A 22,702-nucleotide genomic window follows, 5' to 3' on the forward strand; every position below is an offset into this window, starting at 1 on the left:
GGAAAATGTTGTTCAGGGACAACGGACAATGTTGTTTGAAAGGGGGGGCTATTTTACAATATTGAAATGAGAGGAATGTGATTTAATGATCCTAATCAACCGTTACATTTCTGAAGGAGGAGAGTGCTGTGGAGTAAGATCTCATTCAGTAAGGCTTTCAAGGTAGTTAGATGAATCAGAGACAAATTGGTGCATGACTCATTTGTTTTGTGCCCACTCACTACAGGCAACCATTCCACCATCCATTAACATGTGCAATTCCTGTCTGATGGCAAGTGGAGCACATCACTTCCTGTGACCTTCGCCATTGGTCCCAGCTGTAATTCAAATGTGTTGCTATGTAATATTAATAAGGCTACATTTCCATGCAATACTGATAGGAAAGTTCACACTTCTAGTCTCGGCCTACAGTGCAGTGCATCGTGATTAGGCTAGGCTAAGAATTGTAAATGAATAATGCAGATTAGAGAGCCGTGTGAAACATTCATCACTTTAGCGAAGGTGTGAAAAACCCATCCATCCCAATAATTAAGAAGGCACCAATACAGTTACGCAACAGAACAGAGAGAGGAACACCAACACAACAGCATCAGTGAGTGCGAGTCTCTAGTTTCTATTAGAAGAAGACCGCATGGTACATTATATGTATCTATGAAACCTGGATTGTATCTATGAAAGGAATCGCAGGACCACATTGTCTGATACTAAAGTTGAGGTATATTTATTACAAATACATGGCCCTCAGGCTGAAAAGAACTAAAACATGATACGGGTAACAATAAGAAGACCTACTCGTGGAGACACCTTCTCTCATGTTCTCCCAGGCCCGGAACCCAGGAGACTAGAAGCCCCACCCCATAGCACGCCACTATACCATTCTCACTGGTCACCTGTGATCAGGGATAGAGGGAGGAGAGAGAGGGAACAAAGGGAGAACAAATGATTGCACAACATAATGGAATTACGTTTCCCATTCATACAAATACTTAAGAATAACTATGATAATAATTATAATTATGATTAGAGCTGTGGCGGTCATGTTGTTAGCTGGTGACTGTCAAGCAAATAACTGCCGGTCTCACTGTAATTTACCATTAATTAACATAAACACATTTAGCATCTCCTGGCTTCCACGCATAGCCTACAAGCCACTGATGTAGACCTTTGGAACATCAAGGCCTTCATTTTAAAAAGTCTAATAAATCTGTTTAATATAGCCTACACCCTCACAATAAATCCATGATTTATTTTAGACAGGTCTAAAGAAACATGATATGAAGAAAATGTAGTCTATTTCAGGAGAACAGAATAGCATACTCTGAGTTGTCCTTATTTACATTTTACATTTTAGTAATTTAGCAGACGCTCTTCTCCAAAGCGACTTACAGTAGTGAGTGCATACGTTTTAATTATTTCAAATGTACTTTTTTCATATGATTATTATTTTCATTTTTTAAGGCCCTGATCTGGCTATGCCATATGGCTGTGGTCTACACTAGTTAATTTAGCAGACAAGATTTGCTTAGAATTACGTGGCATTATTTTATATTATTTTTGTAGTATGAAGATTACAATACATAGCTGAATAAAATAGAAAGGATGTTTTCTCCAAACGTTTTCCGAGGGAGTGAACACAGTCGGCTTCTGTGTTGACAGGTTAACAAAGAAACAGGTCATCCTATACGCTTCATTTAGAGTTATTTAAGGCAATTTTAGTTGTGATACAAGCGTTAGGCTGTATGTTGTGATTTTTAACACATTCTAAGGCTGCATGATTGGACTCTAATGATGATTTGAAAAAAGTTGCATGTACGCTAAGGCATGAGCTCTGCTTAGTTGCTTGTGCAGGCTGCGCACACTTCATCAGTCTCTCATTCACAATTTGACAAGCACTTGATAATATTCTCACCCATCAGCCTATTATTAATTGAATCTGATCTTTGCATATAGGCTACTAATATATGTGTGGAATTATTTTGGATTAGAATGGTTTACAAAACAAAACATGTCATCCGTAGCCTGCACTCGAATAGTGAATGAATGGAGGTTACGTGCAGTAACATTTTTAATGTGCAAGCATAGGTGGCGCATCCATAAGGATAGGGGAAGCTAAGCTTGTCCTAAAGTAAATTTTATGAAATAGCCAGAATTATATAGCCTAATTAGATTACTCCTGTCTATACATAAATAAATAAATTCATTCAAAATGATTTGGCCACAGAGGATATTTAGCTTCTTAAAAAACAATAAGCTGCTGATTATTTTTAATCGCATTGCCTATAGTCGGAAGGAAAGGCACCGCGCACATTTTGGGCAGATTATTGTTGAGATGCGGCTGTCTGTGAAAAGTAGAGAGGCCAAGGCAGACATATCGCAATATTTAAGAAAAGCAAATGCAGAAACCCAGCCTAAAATCCCAAACAGCAAGCATTGCAGATGTAGAAGCACAATGGCTAGGACAAACGCCCTAGAAAGGCAGGAACCTAGGAAGAAACCTAGAGAGGAACCAGGCTCTGAAGGGTGGCCAGTCCTCTTCTGGCTGTGCCGGATGGAGATTATAAGAGTACATGGCCATTAAGGCCAGATGTTCAAATGTTCATAGATGACCAGCAGGGTCCAATAATAATCACAGTGCTTGTAGAGGGTGCAACAGGTCAGCACCTCAGGAGTAAATGTCAGTTGGCTTTTCAAAGCTAAGCATTCAGAGGTCAAGACAGCAGGTGCAGGAGAGAGGGAGGGCGAGAGGGAGGGAGGGAGGGAGAGCGAGAGGGATAGGAAAACAGCAGGTCCAGGACAAGGTAGCACGTCCTTTAATTTGGCCTATTAAAAAATATTCTACTAATGTCTCCAGTCCAGTGGCGACCCGTCATTCAGAACAGAGCCCCACCTGTTAAGCCTAGCTCAGTGCTTTCTGTGGTGGTGGGGCAGCCAGCAGAAAATACAGAGCATAGGGGGTTGGTAATGTTATCTAGTTGTACCATGATTGGCACAATGTTCTGTCACTCATGGGGACACTACGTCATCGCAGAATCTATGGGGAGAGCTCGGAAATTCAAGCCCCTTGGGTGCTGCCATAGATTTACATTAGAAGTGCCCATCCAAGAAGGCTCAAGGTCATTGGCCACTGATAAAAGGACGTCAAATCACATTATATCTATCGTAGCTTTGATTGGACTGATCATGTCAACATCATACTTTCAAAATCTTAGCTAGAAAGCTAGACAAGTAGTCATCATCATGAATCAAGTCGTCAATCTACTGGCAAATCGTTATGCCATAGTTTGAACATCTCAGATGTCAGTAGAAACCACATTTGTTTAAGCAAGTCACCCATATCAGCTAGGTTTTTAAAAAGTATTGTATTGTTTAGTGTATATGTATTGTTTAGTGTTGTATAGTGTTGTGTAGTGGCTTTCATGTATTGTTTAGTGTTGTATAGTGTTGTGTAGTGGCTTTCATGTATTGTTTAGTGTTGTATAGTGTTGTGTAGCGGCATGCATCTAAAAACATTTTTGCCCCACTAAGATGCTCCAGTCATAAATAAAGTGTAGTCGAATTGCATTAAATGTGTTTATAAAAGGCCACATTTTTCATATGCAAAGAAAAAATAAATGTATCTGATATAGCCTAGGCCTACTCTACACTGTACCCACTTAGCCATGCATTGAACTTTATTTATTTTTAACAGTGATTGAGTGTTATATTATTAGCAGCCCAGCATCATAGATTATTGTGAAATAGACACAAATTGCTTATTGGAAATTTGTGACAGGCACACGAAAAAGTATAATTTTTCATGTGCAATAAACAAGTTTGTATACAGTGCATTTCAATCACAGATAAAGACCGTAGGTTACTTAAGACAGAAATGATAGGAGGGAGATAGAAGGGAGGTTGGTTGGGAAGGATGGGTGGGCGTCTAAGCAACCCAAAGGTTGTGTGTTTGAATGTCATCATTGATAACTTTAGCATTTTCGCTAATTAGCCACCTTGCAACTACTTAGCATGTTTCCTGTCCTTCATGAGATCACCAAATGAAACACACTCGTCTTGACTGTTCCTTAAGTGTCCACGGACCATACCCGCATTCTCAAAAAAATACATATTGTTTCGTTTTCCCATTTTGGGGATTAGGAGTTTTGGACAAAGTGAAGCGCTTTGTTCTGGTAGACTCTCTCCCTCAGTACTGATTGGCAGTTTCTACCAGGTATTTATGACCTACCGTAAAGTCATAAAACTGGTAGTGGGGAGAGTGAGAGAGGGGGGAAGCCGCGATATACACCACCATAAGGCCATGCCGTGACAGTAGGCTATCTTACATGTCTGCAAATGCTATTATTCAAGTAATGCTTTATTATAAAGGGGAATTATCATATTGAAAATGATCTCCCCCAAACTTGAAACTCACCTTCCACCTATTTAGGCCAGTTAGACTACACCACGTTTGGCTACGTTTGAAGTTATTTGGCCACATTAGTTATGATACAAACCTCATTGGAACATATAGGCTACATGAGGTGTGCGACTATGATTTGAAAAAGTCACAACAACCAAAAGTATTGCTCTGTTTCTTGTCTTACTGCAAACTCTGGTCATCATTCACAAGTGATAATACATCATTCACAAATGATATATTGTCACCCATCAGACTATTCTTAATTTAATCTTGCCTTTACATGTACTAAATAATATATGTGTGAAATTAGTTTGGATTTAGTGGACTGTTATCATGCACTTGTCGGAACAGGGGCAGGGGGAAAAATACATGTAACCTATGCACTTGAATAGTGAATGGAGGACAATTTTCCTGTGGTTTATTTTCATGCGAGCCAGGTAGGCGATACTCCTGTTGTAAAGAGAAGCAATGTTCTTCATATTAGGAAAGTTGAGAAATAAATATAGTAGGCCTAGCCTATAGAAAGCTGATGGGATCCTCATCTTTTTATTAGCGGCCATCACTCTGTTTTCTCACGCAATTGCATAGCCCAATGAAATGTTTTACAACATGAGTTCATGGGCTCTCATGAAGTGTTTGATTAGATTTTTTTATCACATTTGCATTGATGTCAGAGTGATTAGAGAGGACAATAGAGTGCTGAGGAGCAGGCCATTAGTGACTAGCAGTTAGCAAGTTTGGTAAGCTACTAATGACCAAAAGAAGCATCTGAGCGCAGTTTTGTAGAAGCCTAGTTACCGTGACTAAATGGTCATGTGGAATTTGACTGCAGTCATGACTAGTGACAGCCATTGTGTGGCGGTAATATGGTCACCGTAACAGCCCTGATTATGATATGGGCCAGTATAGAATGGAGGATGAACACAAACATTCATACATCCACTCTCATACTCAGCCCCGCTTCTAGATAGAGATGGCAGGCACCCCATGAAGGCCTCCCTTCACATGCCCATCTATTATTTAATAAAGGGCCACAGCCAATCAAACCTGCCTTAGATAAGATCACACAATGACTTGTGTAAAGACCGTTAAGCTACTACTGCCTATGTACGTAAACCATAATCTTCTGTCTATGAGAGGCTTAAAGCTGCAACATGTAACCTTTTGGGTGACCTGACCAAATTCACATAGAAATGTGAGTTATAGATCTGTCATTCTAATTGAACGCAAGTCTATGTGGGCTATTTCTATGCTTCCCGCTCTTAAGTTTCGTTTTTGCATCTTTTACTTTTGGTTTTGTACACCAGCTTCAAGTAGCTAAAAATACAATATTTTTGGTTATGTAAAATATATTTCGCAGCGGTTTAGATGGTACAATGATTCTCTACACTGCTTGTTTTGTCACATAAACTGAAATTAGGCAAACTATTCGATTTGAGCAACCTTTAAGGTACGCCAAACCCTTCCATTTAATTTGACCTTGGAGAAAAATCATATATGACGTATTGCTAAGTCAGGCATTTAAAATAAACTTATTCGCAATCAGGCCATGTAAATGCTGCAGTGGGGGAATTTTGGTGTCACACTGCTGGAGAATCTGCTCAGCATAGCAAAGTTCCAGTCAGTGTTCCCTCTGTATGAAACAAAGCACAGTTTACAGAGCTGGCCCTATGCTACCCCCTTATCTGCCTTAATTACCTCCTGGATTTTAGGTGCACCTTGCAGTTTAGTGGAAACTGTGCCCATAATGACTCTAATTAGCACTATCTTTCGACTTCATTAAATCCATTTCCACACTTAATGCATATTCAGTAGCTTTGCGAATCAGCATCTTCACTTCTTTAAAGAGCCTCTGAGGTGGTTGATGCGGTATATTTGCACGTGACTTAGTCCAACTAATACTGAATAGTAAATACAAGTTAGGAATTAAGTTTACAAAACTGGAAATATTCTAAAGTCACATTAGTGAGATTGGCTTTTAAATTGGCTGCAACTGCATCCTATTATAGTGGGATACAGTCAATGGCATGACCGAGGCATTAATGGCGGACAGGCACTCTGCTGTCCTTTGAGATATATCCGCTCAAAGCTATACTGAACAAAAATATAAATGCAACATGCAACAATTTCAAAGATTTTACTGAGTTACAGTTCATATAAGGACATCAGTCAATTGAAATAAATGAATTAGGCCCAAATCTATGGATTTCATATGACTGGGAATATAGATATGCATATGTCGGTCACAGATACCATAAAGAAAAAGGTATGGGCGTGCATCAGAAAAACAGTCAGTATCGGGGGGGTGACCACCATTTGCCTCATGCATGGCGACACGTTGCCTTTGCTTTAGGTTTGCTCAAGCTGTTGATTGTGGCCTGTGGAATGTTGCCCCACTTCAATGGTTGTGCGAAGTTGCTGGATATTGGCGGGAAATGGAAAACCCTGTCGTACATACACTACCGGTCAAAATAGTTTTTCTTTATTTTTACTATTTTCTGCATTGTAGAATATTAGTGAAGACATCACAACTATGAAATAACACATATGGAATCAAGTAGTAACCAAAAAAAGTGTTAAACAAATCTAAATATGTTTTATATTTGAGATTCTTCAAATAGCCACCCTTTGCCTTGATGACAGCTTTGCACACTCTTGGCATTCTCTCAACCAGCTTCATGATGTAGTCACCTGGAATGCATTTCAATTAACAGGTGTGCCTTCTTAAAAGTTAATTTGTGAAATGTATTTCCTTCTTAATGCATTTGAGCCAATCTAAGTCCATTAGAGTTACTAGCCTCAGACATTGCATCCCAAATAAATGCTTCACAGATTTCAAGTAACAGACACATCTCAACATCTACTGTTCAGAGGAGACTGTGTGAAATCAGGCCTCCATGGCTGCAAAGAAACCACTACTAAAGGACACCAATAATAAGAAGAGACTTGCTTGGGCCAAGAAACACGAGCAATAGAACGAGCAATAGACATGAGACCGGTGGAAATGTGTCCTTTGGTCTGGAGTCCAAATTTGAGATTTTTGGTTGTCTTTGTGAGAAGCGGTGTTGGTGAACGGATGATCTCTGCATGTGTATTTTCCACCGTAAAGTATGGAGGAGGAGGTGTTCTGGTGTGGGGTGATTTGCTGGTGACACTGTCTGTGATTTATTTACAATTCAAGGCACACTTGGCCAGCATGGCTACCACAGCATTCTGCAGCGATACACCATCCCATCTGGTTTGGGCTTAGTGGGACTATCATTTGTTTTTCTACAGGAAAATGACCCAACACACCTCCAGGCTGTGTAAGGGCTATTTGACCCAGAAGGAGAGTGATGGAGTGCTGCATCAGATGACCTGGGTTCCACAATCCCCCGACCTCAACCAAATTGAGATAGTTTGGGATGAGTCGGACCACAGAGTGAAGGGAAAGCAGCCAATAAGTGCTCAGCATATGTGGGAACTCCTTCAAGACTGTTGCAAAAGCATTCCAGTTTAAGCTGGTTGAGAGAATGCCAAGAGTGTACAAAGCTGTCATCAAGGCAAAGGGTGGCTATTTGAATAATCTAAAATCAATTTGATTTGTTTAACACTTGTTTGGTTTCTACATGATTCCATATGTGTTATTTCATAGTTTTGATGTCTTCACTATTATTCTACAGTGTAGAAAATAGTAAAAATAAAGAAAAACCCTTGAATGAGTATCTGTTCCAAAACGTTTGACTGGTAGTGTATCTATCCAGAGCATCCCAAACATGCTCAATGGGTGACCTGTCTGGTGAGTATGTAGGCCATGGAAGCACTGGGACATTTTCAGCTTTCAGTTTCTGCAGACATTTTCTGTTTGTGTAAACCCACAGTTTCAACAGCTGTCTGGGTGGCTCCTCTCAGACGCCGGATGTGGAGGTCCTGTGCTGGCGTGGTTACACATGGTCGGCGGTTGTGAGGCCGGTTGGTAGTACTACTAAACGACATTAGTAGAGAAATTAACATTAAATTATTTGGCAACAGCTCTAATGGACATTCCTGCAGTCAGCATGCCAATTGCACGCTGTCTCAAAACTTGAGACGTCAGTGGCATTGTGCTGTGTGACAAAACTGCATATTTTGGAGTGACCTTTTCTTGTCCCCAGCAGAAGGTGCACCTGTGTAATCATCATGCTGCGTAATGATCAGCTTCTTGATATGCCACACCTGTCAGGTGGATGGATTATTTTAGCAAAGGAGAAATGCTCACTGTCAAGGATGTAAAAAAATATGTTTGCACAAAATTTGAGAGAAATAAGCTTTTTGTGCTTTCATTTCAGCTCAAGAAACATGTGACCAACACTTGACATGTTGCGTTTTATATTTTTGTTCAGTATAATTTGGCACTGTTTACAGAGCGTCCCATTGTACTGAACATAATGTTACCCTTCCGCACTCCTCTGCAAATGGAGGTGATAATCGCTATCATCAAGGTCTCATTTTCTGATGTTCAGACATTAGTAATGACCCCTGCTCTGGGCGGTAGGAGTGATTCAATCACCAGTGCCAGGAGAGGAGGAGAAGCATTGCATTTCTCAGACCTGAGCTGAGCTCTCCTTTTTTGGGGCAGATGATGCCTCTTTAAGTGCCGAACATGCTGGCTTCAGCCCAAAGATTAACATCCACAACCAGAGGGCTTTGAGTTTGACACCCGCTGTTCACTTCCATATCTACATCTTGCTACCTGGGATTACTGGTCATCATTCATTTATGGCAATAATTCAGATCCATACTCCTTTGTGTATCATAATTCTGTATTCCAGAGTGTGCGAGATGGGCAATGCTGAGTAGTTCGCTCTGGAAACTTAACCCAGAGCCTCCAGTGTTGCCTTGAGATGTATTTTCCCTTTTGTGATCTAAGAGTTCGCCCTTTCCTCTCTGTCTTCAGCTTCCTCAAATCGTTCTGGGGAACATGAACAAGGCTCACCTTTAAGCAATTACTGGAGCTTAGTGTTAAGACGGAGACAGTTAGCAGACACATTCGTAGCGAGCAGTAAGTAGGTCTAGGCCCACTCTTGGGGCTTTCAGCTCATGTTTCAGGCTGACTACTAAGCAGCCAGTGTTATATTGGGTTCCTCCGTCAGTGATGAATGCATCCATCTGCAATCACAGATTCAGCCTACACAATGCGTTGTACAAAAATCTATTCTGTACCGCTCTGTGCTCTTTAAGTGCTGTCTTATTCATTAGCCCAGTCACTGTCATTATGAGAACATCTCAGCCAGCAGGACCACACATTGATCTCACCTGGGGAGGTGGGGATGGATGATGGTAATAACACACGGAGCCTAACATAGTGGTTCGGGAGCAAAGGGTAGCCTTTTAATTAAAGGAGGAGGATATGGGTTTTGGGAAACAGCTAGACTCGTGATAAAGAAAAAGACAGGCAGCAGCAGTACTTTGATGAGTCTGCAATCGATACAGAACTTTGACGTTGATTTGTTTCACTCTTGTCAGTGCATTTCGTTTGCGTTCTATTTGAAACAGAACACATACGCCTAAGTCAGTTCATCTCTCGCTCTCTTTTTGGAAGAGAATCCTGCAAGAATGCTGAGTAAGCTCATTCCAAAGCCCTTGGCTCTACTAAATGGCTGTAGGGTCCTTGCTGCAGGAGCTGACGGTGCTGAGCCGTGCCTGGCTGCGTGAAAGAGATAAAATTGATGGAGGCTATATGGGAGGTAGTCCTGGGTTCCTCTCAGGTCAAATGGAGGGGAGAATCCATTATGGAATGATGACACCACGTCACGGTTCTCTGCCAAAGCCATCTCACCCGCTGAGACCATGGGACCACAGACCGCTCTCTCTCTCTCTCACTCTCTATCCATCCATCTCTCTCTCACTCCCTCCCTCTTTATCTCTCCCTCTATCTCTCTCTTTACATGTGGCTGGCTAGATTGCCGCGCTAACACCAGATAGGCCCAGAACTTTTAGCTTTTTCCCCTAATCATTTGTCAAAACAATTATGGAAATGAATTCTGACTCAGCCCCTCATCGCTTGTGAGGAACTTCACAAGCTGGGGTCCTTTCATTCCCCTAAAATGCATTTCAACGAGGACATTATTATTTTATCTAGAGGATGGATATGATTAGGCCTAAGGTCTATAATGGGTATTGAGCTGAGATACTGCTGCATAGGCCTCTTATCTCCTTTGAGACACGAGAATGTGATTGAAAGATTGCAGGGGAGGTTACAATGGGAAGCCAGGAATCCCTGGTGGTTTTGTATTTTCTTGAATAAACCTTTGATAAAAATGTTGTCCTACCCGGTTGGGTACAATGTGTTGCATTTACTATCATTTGATGAAGAGCTGTAACAGACCATCTTAAGAGTGATAACAAAATAAGTCTGTTTCAACGTATTATAAAAAAAATTGCATATCAAAAACACTGGCAAGTTGGAGACACATTTAAGAACTTCACAATCCTTCCCATGTTTTCACCCTGGTGTACAAAATATGGATATAATTCTCAGAAAAGGGCATTTTCTTTTTCTTTTTTCTATCTTATTGTGATGACAGGCTTTTGTACTAAGTAAACGAGGATTATTCAACTGTTCAGCATGATGAATTATTGGATGTGTGTATCTGGTGAGAAAACAAATAGCCTTATTCCGTAGGGCAGCAGCCCGGAGCAAACACCCTGGATCAGTAGGGGGAGGATTAGATTAGGGGACATTTCTCATGGCTCTTAAACTGTAAATGTAAAACTCATTTTCTCCCAAAATCACTTTGTAGTCAGATTATCCGGGCTTTCAGTTGGAAGTAATTTTGGGGGAGTAAAGGTCAGCCAGTCACTCCACTGTCAATCATGCGTCTCATAAGTGTTTTATGACTGCTGTCAGACAGTTAATGTATTGATAAACCTTTTATTTTCAGGGCAATGCCATCATATCATCGTACAAAGCTTGAACTTTCTTGCTGATGTACATTAAGGCTTTTTTATCACCTGATCCGGAGATGCCTGCTAACACGTCACCATACAGGTTTTTTGCTGAGGGACATCTCCAGCACTCGTTCAAAGCCATTGGATATGCGTTTGTTCTATCCGGTCTCCCATTCTAATTTTCTTCCTGCCTCCCCAGGTGATCTACGCCCTCAACACCAAGAACGACGAGCACGAGGCGGCCATCCAGATACTGAAGGAGGCGCACGAGGAGGAGGTGCAGCAGATCCTGTCGGAGACGCGGGAGAAGATCATGCAGTACAAGGGCAAAATCAGTGACGAGATGGATCTGAAGCAGCGCATCCAGTCCATGGAGGAGTCCATGGAGCTGCATGAGCGCATGAAGCGCCAGGCCCTCGCAGAGTTTGAGACCTACCGGCAGCGCGTGGAGGACATGCAGCTGTGCACCGAGGCGCAGCACACACAGCGTGTTGTCACCATGTCCCGCGAGGTGGAGGAGATGCGCCGCTCGTTCGAGGAGAAACTGCGCTTCTTCGGCACAGCACAGGCCCAGTTTGAGCAGGAGAAGAAGCTGGTGCTGGAAGAGCTGAAGGCCAACCATCGGCAGGAGGTGTCGGAGCTGCTCCGCAGCCACCAGAGCCAGAACCAGAACCACAGCAAGGACCAGGAGAAACTGGGCCAGCTGCACAAGGCGGAGGTGGAGTCCCTGTCGGAGCGCGTGGAGGAGGTGAAGGGGGACAAGAAGAGGCTGGTGGAGGAGTACGAGGCCAAGCTCAACAAGGCTCAGGCCTTCTACGAGCGCGAGCTAGAGGCCATGAAGCGCACGCAGCAGCTCACCGCAGACAACCTGCAGGCCTGGAAGAAGACTGAGGCGGAGCTGCGGAGGGAGTTCCACATGCAGGAGGCAGCGCTGCAGAAGACCCTGGGGAAGCTGCGCTCCGAGCTGCAGAGGGTGCAGGAGGAGGCGCGGGAACACAGGGAGAAGTCCCACAAGTTGCAGGCCTCGCTCACTGCAACCGAGAGCAACATCAAGGTAAGATAGGCTGTGGAGATACCCCTCTGTGGCTTAAATGTCCCAATGAAAGGCCCCAAAGCTATTAGTCTTAAAACCTGTTATGGCAAGGAGTTCCCCTAAGGGAACTCCACCCCCCCATTCAGCTGAAAAGGTGGCGCAGGGAATTCAAAAATATTCTTTAGAATAACAAGTCCAATACCTCAAATGAAAGATACCCATCATGTCCGATTTTTAAAATGTTTTACAGCGAAAACACAACATATATTTATGTTAGACCACCACCAAATCAAAGGGAAAACGCAGCCATTTTTTCCAGCCAAAGATAGAGTCACAAAAGCAGGATTAGAGATAAAATGAATCACTGACCTTTTGAAAATCTTCATCAGATGACACTCATATGACATGTTACACAATACATTTATGTTTTGTTCGGTAATATGCATATTTATATCCACAAATCCGGGTTTACATTGACGCCATGTTCAGAACTGCCTCCAAAATATCCGGAGGAATTATAGAAAGCTACGCCAGATAACAGAAATACTCATCATAAACTTTGACTAAAGATACATGTTCTACATATAATTAAAGATACACTGGTTCTTAATGCAACCGCTGTGTCAGATTTTTTAAAAACGTTACGGAAAAAGCCTAACATATCAATAATCTGAGACAGGACGCATTCCCTTCAGCCTTCGTCTCTCCCGAGCCCGTACGGGAGTTGTAGCAATGAGACAAGATAGTAGCTACTACAACAATTGGATACCACGAAATTGGGGAGAAAGAGGGGTAAAATAAAAAATTCAAAAAAACATTCAAAAAAAAAACAAATAAATAAAAATCTTCAGGATGTTATTATCATATATATCCAATAACGTTCCAACCGGCTCATACGTTTTCAGCTGCAGCCAAAGAGAAATGCGCCACAGGAAAATGGCATTCTGTCGGGACACTGACTATTTCCCCTCCCATTCGGTCAAAGTTCACAGCAAATGCTCCATTCCACTTTCTACTGAATGAGGACATCTAGTGGAAGGCGTAGGAAGTGCTACCAGATCCATATCTTGTTGGGAAAGGAAGGGGCGATGACGTCAAAGTTGCCCCACATTCAGAATTTCACTTCTTGTTTGGAAGATTGCCTGCCCTATGAGTTCTGTTATACTCACAGACATAATTCAAACAGTTTTAGAAACTTCAGAGTGTTTTCTTTCCAATAGTAAAAATAATATGCATATATTAGCAATCTAGGACAGAGTAGGATACAGTTCACTATGGGCACGCAATTCATCCAAAGTGAAAATACTGCCCCCTATCCTCAACAAGTTTTAAAGAGATACACATGTCCACTTCATAGTAGAAGATATGTAGCTAGCGTTGATGTTGTATTATTACGGTAATCTTTCGTTTAGCCCAGAAAGCATTTAATACAGGTAACTGCCAAAATAAAGGACACACCAACATAGTGTCTTTATTGGGCATTGGGCCACCACAAGCTGCCAGAACAGCTTCAATGCGCCTTGGCATAGAGTCTACAAGTGTCTGAAACTCTGTTGGAGGGATTCGACTCCATTCTTCCACAAGAAATTCCATCATTTGGTGTTTTCTTGATGGCGGTGGAAAACGATGTCTCAGGCGCCGCACCAGAATGTCCTATAAGTATTCAGTTAAGTTGAGCTCTGTTGACTGAGACACACACGCTCTTTAAACCCCCTATGCTCCTATGAAACCCCTCTTTCAAAGTCACTGAGATCTCTTCTAGCCATGGTAGCCAAAATAATGAGCAACTTTCTACACTTGACCCTAAGCATGATGTGATTTTAATTGCTTAATTCATACAGGAAGTGTTTCCTTTATTTTGGCAATTACCTGAGTGATAATCCTGAAAATCCCAGTATGATTTAATTGTAATTTAATAATACTGGTTACTATAGATATTCCCTTTCAGTAAACCAAAGACCTAGTCCCCGTAACATGTATTGGTGGGTCTTTGTTAGCTAGCTAATTTATCAGACTGTGTTATATGGATAGCTCCCAGGAGCCCATCCAGTCAGTTTAGTATGAGATGGGTGCCTACTGCTTATCAGGAAGGCAGGTGTGACACGATGATATCAGCCATGCCACCACAATTGCATTTTTCATTAAGAGAAACAAAACAAACTGAGAGAGCGATTAAAGCATGTCCTCTTTCCCTAAACAGCTCATTGCACACACACCTGCACATCAGGGAAATATCACACCCCACGGACCAATCAGAATAGGAAATCACACCATACTAGACAATCAAAATGCATCCCCCTGTTTCACTCACTTCCAGATGTTTATTTCACTGTAGCTAAATGTTGTGTCCATCTACAAAGAATGCAGACGTAATTTAGGCCTAGTGAATGGCAGACAATTTGGAGAAAGAAAGCCGGGCTGTAAAAGTAGTCTACATTTGGCTCTTAAGATACTCCATCTTATCATCAAATAGATTTTGGGCAAGACTTTTGTGGTTAACACCCAGATATTCCGTTAGTGAAATAGATTCTTGCTTGAGGAAATGTAGTCCCTTAATCTATTAATTTAAAGGACATCGACTCCTCCATACAGATTTTTCAGATTTAAAAAAAAAAATCCGCCAAACGAGTCAAGATATTTATTAGAACACCACTTGCAAATGGGCTTTATTCCCATGGGAAATGTAAAGCTAAGTGCCTATTTCATGGCCAATCCGATGTATTATTTCATAAGGAACGAGTCCTTGAGAGCAGTAGACAACATGCATTATGCTGTAAACGCTGTCCAATTAAGAATGAAAAGTGGTTATTCTATCTACATCTTTACAGAGAGTGAAAATGCAGGAATTAAAAAAGAGAGTGATGGTGATAAGAGAGAAGGAGAAAGAAAGAGAGAAAGTTAAGTGATAATTAGAGAGTATGAGTGAGTGAGTCATATATACTGTATCATTGTTTAGGGAGAGTGAATGAACACAGTGAGTTGGCCCTGTGCTACAGTAGGTGTGTCTGTGCCTCGGTAGTGTAGGCTAACCTGTGCTCTGTGTCTGTGCTCCAGGACTTGAGCAAACAGCTGGACGAGGTGACGCAGGATGCCGAGATCGTGGAGATCCGACAGAAGGAGGCCGAGTGCGAGCTGGAGGCCACCAGAGATCGTGTGCAGCAGCAGGCCACAGAGATCCTCCTCAAAGCCAGTGAGTTGCATGCCACCCTCCTCCCCACCTCCTCTCTATTAAAGTTCTTAACCCTAGCGGTAAACGCTGCACTCTCCTTCTCTTCCCCTCGTCTCTCTCTCCCCCCTCCTCCCTCTGTTACTGGCAGTATACACCCTACTGCACTCTCTCCCTACTCCTCTTTTCTTTTCCTCCTCCTACTGACAGACTATGCACCCGCTTCTCCTCCTTCATGCTCTCTCTGTTACAACCCACAGTACTACACTACCTGAAAAACACGAGTGAATAGTGGCCTACTGCACTCTTGGTCCTACATGATTCCCACCAATATTGACGTCTATGTATACAGTATCTCAGCAAGTCATGAAATAATGTTGGTTCAAATTGACCAGCCTTTGCCCAGCCTTTGCCTCCCGAGTGGCGCAGCAGTCTAAGGCACTACAGATCCGGGTTCGATCCCAGGCTGTGTCACAGCGGCCGCGACCGGGAGACCCATGAGGCGGCGCACAATTGGCCCAGCGTTGTCCGGATTAGGGGAGGGTTTGGCCGGGATGTCCTTGTCCCATCGCGCTCTAGCGACTCCTGTGGCGGGCCGGACGCATGCATGCTGACATGGTCACCAGGTGTACAGTATGGTGTTTCCTCCGACACGTTGGTGCGGCTGGCTTCCGGGTTAAGCGAGCAGTGTGTCAAGAAACAGTGCGGGAGTTGCAGCGATGGGACAAGACTGTAACTATGTGGACTATGTATTTTTGTAAATAACAGCTGGTGCACGATATCTAAGGAAGTCTCGAGCTATTGCTCGCCTGAGGTAGAGTATCTTATGATAAACTATTTTTCGTAGCTGTTTATGTACCACCACAGTCAGAGGCTGGCACTAGACAGCATTGAATGATCTGTATTCTGCCACAAGCAAACAAGAAACGTTAACCCAGAGGCGGCGCTGCTAGTAGCTGGGGACTTTAATACAGAGAAACTTAAATCCGTTTTTACCAAATTTCTATCAGCATGTTAAATGTGCAACCTGAGGGGAAAAAACTCTGGACCACCTTTACTCCACACACAGAGATGCATACAAACCTCTCCCTCGCCCTCCATTTGGCAGGTCTGACCATAATTATATCCTCCTGATTCCTGCTTAGAGGCAAAAATTAATGCAGGAAGCACCAGTGACTAGATCAATAAAAAAGTGGTCAGATGAAGCAGATGCTAAGCTACAGGACTGTTTTGCTAACACAGAATGAAATATGTTCTGGAATTCCCCCGATGGCATTGAGGAGTACACCACATCAGTCATTGGCTTCATCAATAAGTGCATCGACGATGTCGTCCCCACAGTGACCGTACGGACATACCCCAACCAGAAGCCGTGGATTACAGGCAACATCCGCACTGAGCTAAAGGCTAGAGCTGCCGCTTTCAAGGAGCTGGACTCTAACCCGGAATCTAATAAGAAATCCTGCTATGCCCTCCGACGAACCATCAAACAGGCAAAGTGTCAATACAGGACTAAGATTGAATCGTACTAGACCGGCTCTGACGCTCATTGGATGTGGCAGCCGAGAGCTGCCCAGTGCTACGAGCCTACCAGACGAGCTAAACAACTCTCAGGTTGAGAGCTTTAAGTTCCTTGGTGTCCACATCACCAACAGACTAACATGGTCCATGCACACCTAGACAGTCATGAAGAGGGCAACGACAAAACCTATTCCCCCTCAGGAGACTGAAAAGATTTGGCATGGGTCCTCAGATCCTCAAAAGGTTCTACTGCTGCACTATCGAGAGCCTGGTATGGCAACTGCTCGGCCTCCGACCGCAAGGCACTACAGAGGGTAGTGCATACGGCCCAGTACATCACTGGGGCCAAGCTTACTACCATCCAGGACCTCTATACCAGTCGGTGTCAGAGGAAGGCCCTAAAAATTGTCAAAGACTCCAGCCACCCAAGTCGTAGACCAAGACATGACTCCTGAACACCTAATCAAATGGCTACCCAGACTATTTGCATTGCTCCCCCCTTATAATCTCGCTATTGTTATTTTACTGCTGCTCCTTAATTACTTGTTGTTTTTATTTCTTATTCTATCTGTATTTTTAAAAACTGTATTGTTGGTTAGGGGCTCGTAAGTAAGCATTTCACTGTCAACAAGGTCTACTACACCTGTTGTATTCGGCGTATGTGTCTAATAAAATTTGATTTGATTTGGATATTACGAAAATGTACAAAATAATATATATATATATAAACATAAAATAAACATAAAATACGTTGTGGTATAAGCTACAGACAACGAACACAATTACATTTTATCAATGGCAATTTGAATGCACAAAATTACCATGACGAGGTCCTGAGGCCCATTGTGAGGCCCATATCTGTATTCCCAGTCATGTGAAATCCATATATTAGGGCCTAATGAATTCATTTCATTTGACTCATATGAACTGTAACTCAGTGAAATCTTTGAAATTGTTTCATGTTGTCTATATAATGTCTATATTTTTTGTCCAGTATACAGTGGGTCAAAAAAGTATTTAGTCAGCCACCAATTGTGCAAGTTCTCCCACTTAAAAAGATGAAAGAGGCCTGTAATTTTCATCATAGGTACACTTCAACTAAGACAGATAAAACGAGATAAAAAAAATCACATTGTAGGATTTTTTATGAATTTATTTGCAAATTATGGTGGAAAACAAGTATTTGGTCACCTACAAACAAGCAAGATTTCTGGCTCTCACATACCTGTAACTTCTTCTTTAAGAGGCTCCTCTGTCCTCCACTTGTTACCTGTATTAATGGCACCTGTTTGAAGTTGTTATCAGTATAAAAGACACCTGTCCACAACCTCAAACAGTCACACTCCAAACTCCACTATGGCCAAGACCAAAGAGCTGTCAAAGGACACCAGAAACAAAATTGTAGACCTGCACCAGGCTGGGAAGACTGAATCTGCAATAGGTAAGCAGCTTGGTTTGAAGAAATCAACTGTGGGAGCAATTATTAGGAAATGGAAGACATACAAGACCACTGATAATCTCCCTCGATCTGGGGCTCCACGCAAGATTTCACCCCGTGGGGTCAAAATGATCACAAGACCGGTGAGCAAAAATCCCAGAACCACACGGGGGGACCTAGTGAATGACCTGCAGAGAGCTGGGAGCACAGTAACAAAGTCTTCCATCAGTAACACACTACGCCACCAGGGACTCAAATCTTGCAGTGCCAGACGTGTCCCCCTGCTTAATTAAGCCAGTACATGTCCAGGCCCGTCTGAAGTTTGCTAGAGAGCATTTTGATGATCCAGAAGCAGATTGGGAGAATGTCATATGGTCAGATGAAACCAAAATAAAAAATTTTGGTAAAAACTCAACTCGTCGTGTTTGGAGGACAAATAATGCTGAGTTGCATCCAAAGAACACCATACCTACTGTGAAGCAGGGGTGTAGAAACATCATACTTTGGGGCTGTTTTTCTGCAAAGGGACCAGGACGACTGATCCGTGTAAAGGAAAGAATGAATGGGGCCATGTATCGTGAGATTTTGAGTGAAAACCTCCTTCCATCAGCAAGGGCATTGAAGATGAAACGTGGCTGGGTCTTTCAGCATGACAATGATCCCAAACACACCGCCCGGGTAACGAAGGAGTGGCTTCGTAAGAAGCATTTCAAGGTCCTGGAGTGGCCTAGCCAGTCTCCAGATCTCAACCCCATATAGGAGGGAGTTGAAAGTCCGTGTTGCCCAGCAACAGCCCCAAAACATCACTGCTCTAGAGGAGATCTGCACCCTTTTTTTTTTGCTCCAAGATGGCATAGCAGTTCAGACGTCTTTTGTCCTCCTCTTGTCGTGTCCCGTATATATATATATATATATATATATATATATATATATTTACAACTTTCTTCGCATACCTTTTTATATATATATTTTTTATTTTCAATAAACTCATCTTCAAAACACTCTCCTGCAACCCGCTTCACCAATTTATATAAAATAAAAAAATACAAATGATTATTTACCCCAAATCTGTAATCCTCCATAGAAGCTAACCAGAAGCTAACCAGAAGCTAGCCAGAAGCTAATCCAGAAGCTAGCCAGAAGCTAGCCTGAAGCTAATCAGAAGCTAGTTAGCTGCTTTACTGGCTAATCGTTAGTATTCAGCTAACCACGGTTTGTGGTCATCAGCTATCCTTTAGCTCGAAAATCTATCGCCAGTTTTGTACGGCGTGGCTCGGACCGAAACATACCGGACCTATTTCTCTCTCCATGTCCCCGGATTTCAACCGCTAACTCTGGACATTTATACCTGGATCTCGCAGCTAGCTAGCTGCTACCTGTGTAATTATCGGCTTTCGTCGATTCCGGAGCAAACATCAATTATTCCGGAGCTAGCCAGCTGAAGAGTTCCATCAGTCACTCCTGGGCTACAATCACCTATCCGGACCTGTTTTACTGCCAACGCGGAGCCCCACCAGGCCTTCACAACTGGACTACCGACGTTATCTACCCGAGGGAGTTATCCGGCTGGCTCCTCCATCGCGACGTTACCTGAATGCCCATCTGCGGTCCGCTAACCGTTAGCTGTCTTATCGGCTGCTATCTGAATAGACCTATTGGACAATTTTTTTATTTTATTTTTTTATTTTTATTTTTCTTGGGCCTCTATAACTATATCTATTGTTTGTTTTTTGCGAATTGGATTCATCCCCTCTACCACACGGAACCCCACTAATCCTACCGACGGAAACGCACGAGGTGGCTAATGACAGACCTCCATCCTATGCTAGCTTACTACCGATGGCCCGGCTATCTGTCTAAATCGCCGTGACCCCAACCAACCTCACTACTCACTGGACCCTTTTGATCACTCGACTAAGCATGCCTCTCCTTAATGTCAATATGCCTTGTCCATTGCTGTTCTGGTTAGTGTTTATTGGCTTATTTCACTTTAGAGCCTCTAGTCCTGCTCACAATACCTTATCCAACCTATTAGTTCCACCACCCACACATGCGATGACATCTCCTGGTTTCAATGATGTTTCTAGAGACAATATCTCTCTAATCATCACTCAATACCTAGGTTTACCTCCACTGTATTCACATCCTACCATATCTTTGTCTGTATATTATACCTTGAAGCTATTTTATCGCCCCCAGAAACCTCCTTTTACTCTCTGTTCCAGACGTTCTAGACGACCAATTCTTATTGCTTTTAGCCGTACCCTTATCCTACTCCTCCTCTGTTTCTCTGGCGATGTAGAGGTGAATCCAGGCCCTGCAGTGCCTAGCTCCACTCCTATTCCCCAGGCTCTCTCTTTTGATGACTTCTGTAACCGTAATAGCCTTGGTTTCATGCATGTTAACATTAGAAGCCTCCTCCCTAAGTTTGTTTTATTCACTGCTTTAGTACACTCTGCCAGCCCGGATGTTCTAGCTGTGTCTGAATCCTGGCTTAGGAAGACCACCAAAAATTCTGAAATTTTCATCCCAAACTACAACATTTTCAGACAAGATAGAACTGCCAAAGGGGGCGGTGTTGCAATCTACTGCAAAGATAGCCTGCAGAGTTCTGTCCTACTATCCAGGTCTGTACCCAAACAATTTGAACTTCTACTTTTAAAAATCCACCTCTCTAAAACAAGTCTCTCACCGTTGCCGCCTGCTATAGACCACCCTCTGCCCCCAGCTGTGCTCTGGACACCATATGTGAACTGATTGCCCCCCATATATCTTCAGAGCTTGTGCTGCTAGGCGACCTAAACTGGAACATGCTTAACACCCCAGCCATCCTACAATCTAAACTTGATGCCCTCAATCTCACACAAATTATCAATGAACCTACCAGGTACCTCCCCAAAGCCTTAAACACGGGCACCCTCATAGATATCATCCTAACCAACTTGCCCTCTAAATACACCTCTGCTGTTTTCAACCAAGATCTCAGCGATCACTGCCTCATTACCTGCATCCGTAATGGGTCAGCGGTCAAACGACCTCCACTCATCACTGTCAAACGCTCCCTGAAACACTTCAGCGAGCAGGCCTTTCTAATCGACCTGGCCGGGGTATCCTGGAAGGATATTGATCTCATCCCGTCAGTAGAGGATGCCTGGTTATTTGTTTTAAAATGCCTTCCTAACCATCTTAAAAATGCATGCCCCATTCAAGAAATTTAGAACCAGGAACAGATATAGCCCTTGGTTCTCCCCAGACCTGACCACCCTTAACCAACACAAAAACATCCAATGGCGTTCTGCATTAGCATCGAACAGCCCCCGTGATATGCAGCTGTTCAGGGAAGCTAGAAACCATTATACACAGGCAGTTAGAAAAGCCAAAGGCTAGCTTTCTCAAGCAGAAATTTGCTTCCTGCAAGGTCTTCGCAAGCCAAGTCAACAAACAGATTACCGACCATTTCGAATCTCACCATACCTTCTCTGCTATGCAATCTGGTTTCAGAGCTGGTCATGGGTGCACCTCAGCCACGCTCAAGGTCCTAAACGATATCTTAACCGCCATCGATAAGAAACATTACTGTGCAGCCGTATTCATTGATCTGGCCAAGGCTTTCGACTCTGTCAATCACCACATCCTCATCGGCAGACTCGACAGCCTTGGTTTCTCAAATGATTGCCTCGCCTTGTTCACCAACTACTTCTTTAATAGAGTTCAGTGTGTCAAATCAGAGGGTCTGCTGTCCGGACCTCTGGCAGTCTCTATGGGGGTGCCACAGGGTTCAGTTCTTGGACCGACTCTCTTCTCTGTATACATCAATGATGTCGCTCTTGCTGCTGGTGAGTCTCTGATCCACCTCTACGCAGACGACACCATTCTGTATTCTTCTGGCCCTTCTTTGGACACTGTGTGAACAACCCTCCAGGCAAGCTTCAATGCCATACAACTCTCCTTTCGTGGCCTCCAATTGCTCTTAAATACAAGTAAAACTAAATGCATGCTCTTCAACCGATCGCTGCCTGGACCTGCCCGCCTGTCCAACATCACTACTATGGACGGCTCTGACTTAGAATACGTGGACAACTACAAATACCTAGGTGTCTGGTTAGACTGTAAACTCTCCTTCCAGACCCACATCAAACATCTCCAATCCAAAGTTAAATCTAGAATTGGCTTCCTATTTCGCAACAAAGCATCCTTCACTCATGCTGCCAAACATAGCCCTGTAAAACTGACCATCCT

General features: G+C 43.0%; 1 protein-coding gene across 5 annotated transcripts in view; it reads left to right on the top strand.

Moving 5' to 3' along the window:
- Positions 1 to 22,702, top strand: part of LOC110522208 (protein FAM184A) — a 163,519-nt gene that overhangs the window by 65,853 nt on the left and 74,964 nt on the right. For all 5 annotated transcript variants that reach the window (XM_021600410.2, XM_021600412.2, XM_021600411.2 and 2 more), the window contains 2 exons: positions 11,505 to 12,359; positions 15,393 to 15,528. In XM_021600410.2, the coding sequence (XP_021456085.2) occupies positions 11,505 to 12,359; positions 15,393 to 15,528 (991 nt within the window). The remainder of the gene's footprint in view (positions 1 to 11,504; positions 12,360 to 15,392; positions 15,529 to 22,702) is intronic.

This window comes from Oncorhynchus mykiss, chromosome 4 (assembly GCF_013265735.2).
Source record: "Oncorhynchus mykiss isolate Arlee chromosome 4, USDA_OmykA_1.1, whole genome shotgun sequence".
Classification (NCBI taxonomy): domain Eukaryota; kingdom Metazoa; phylum Chordata; class Actinopteri; order Salmoniformes; family Salmonidae; genus Oncorhynchus; species Oncorhynchus mykiss.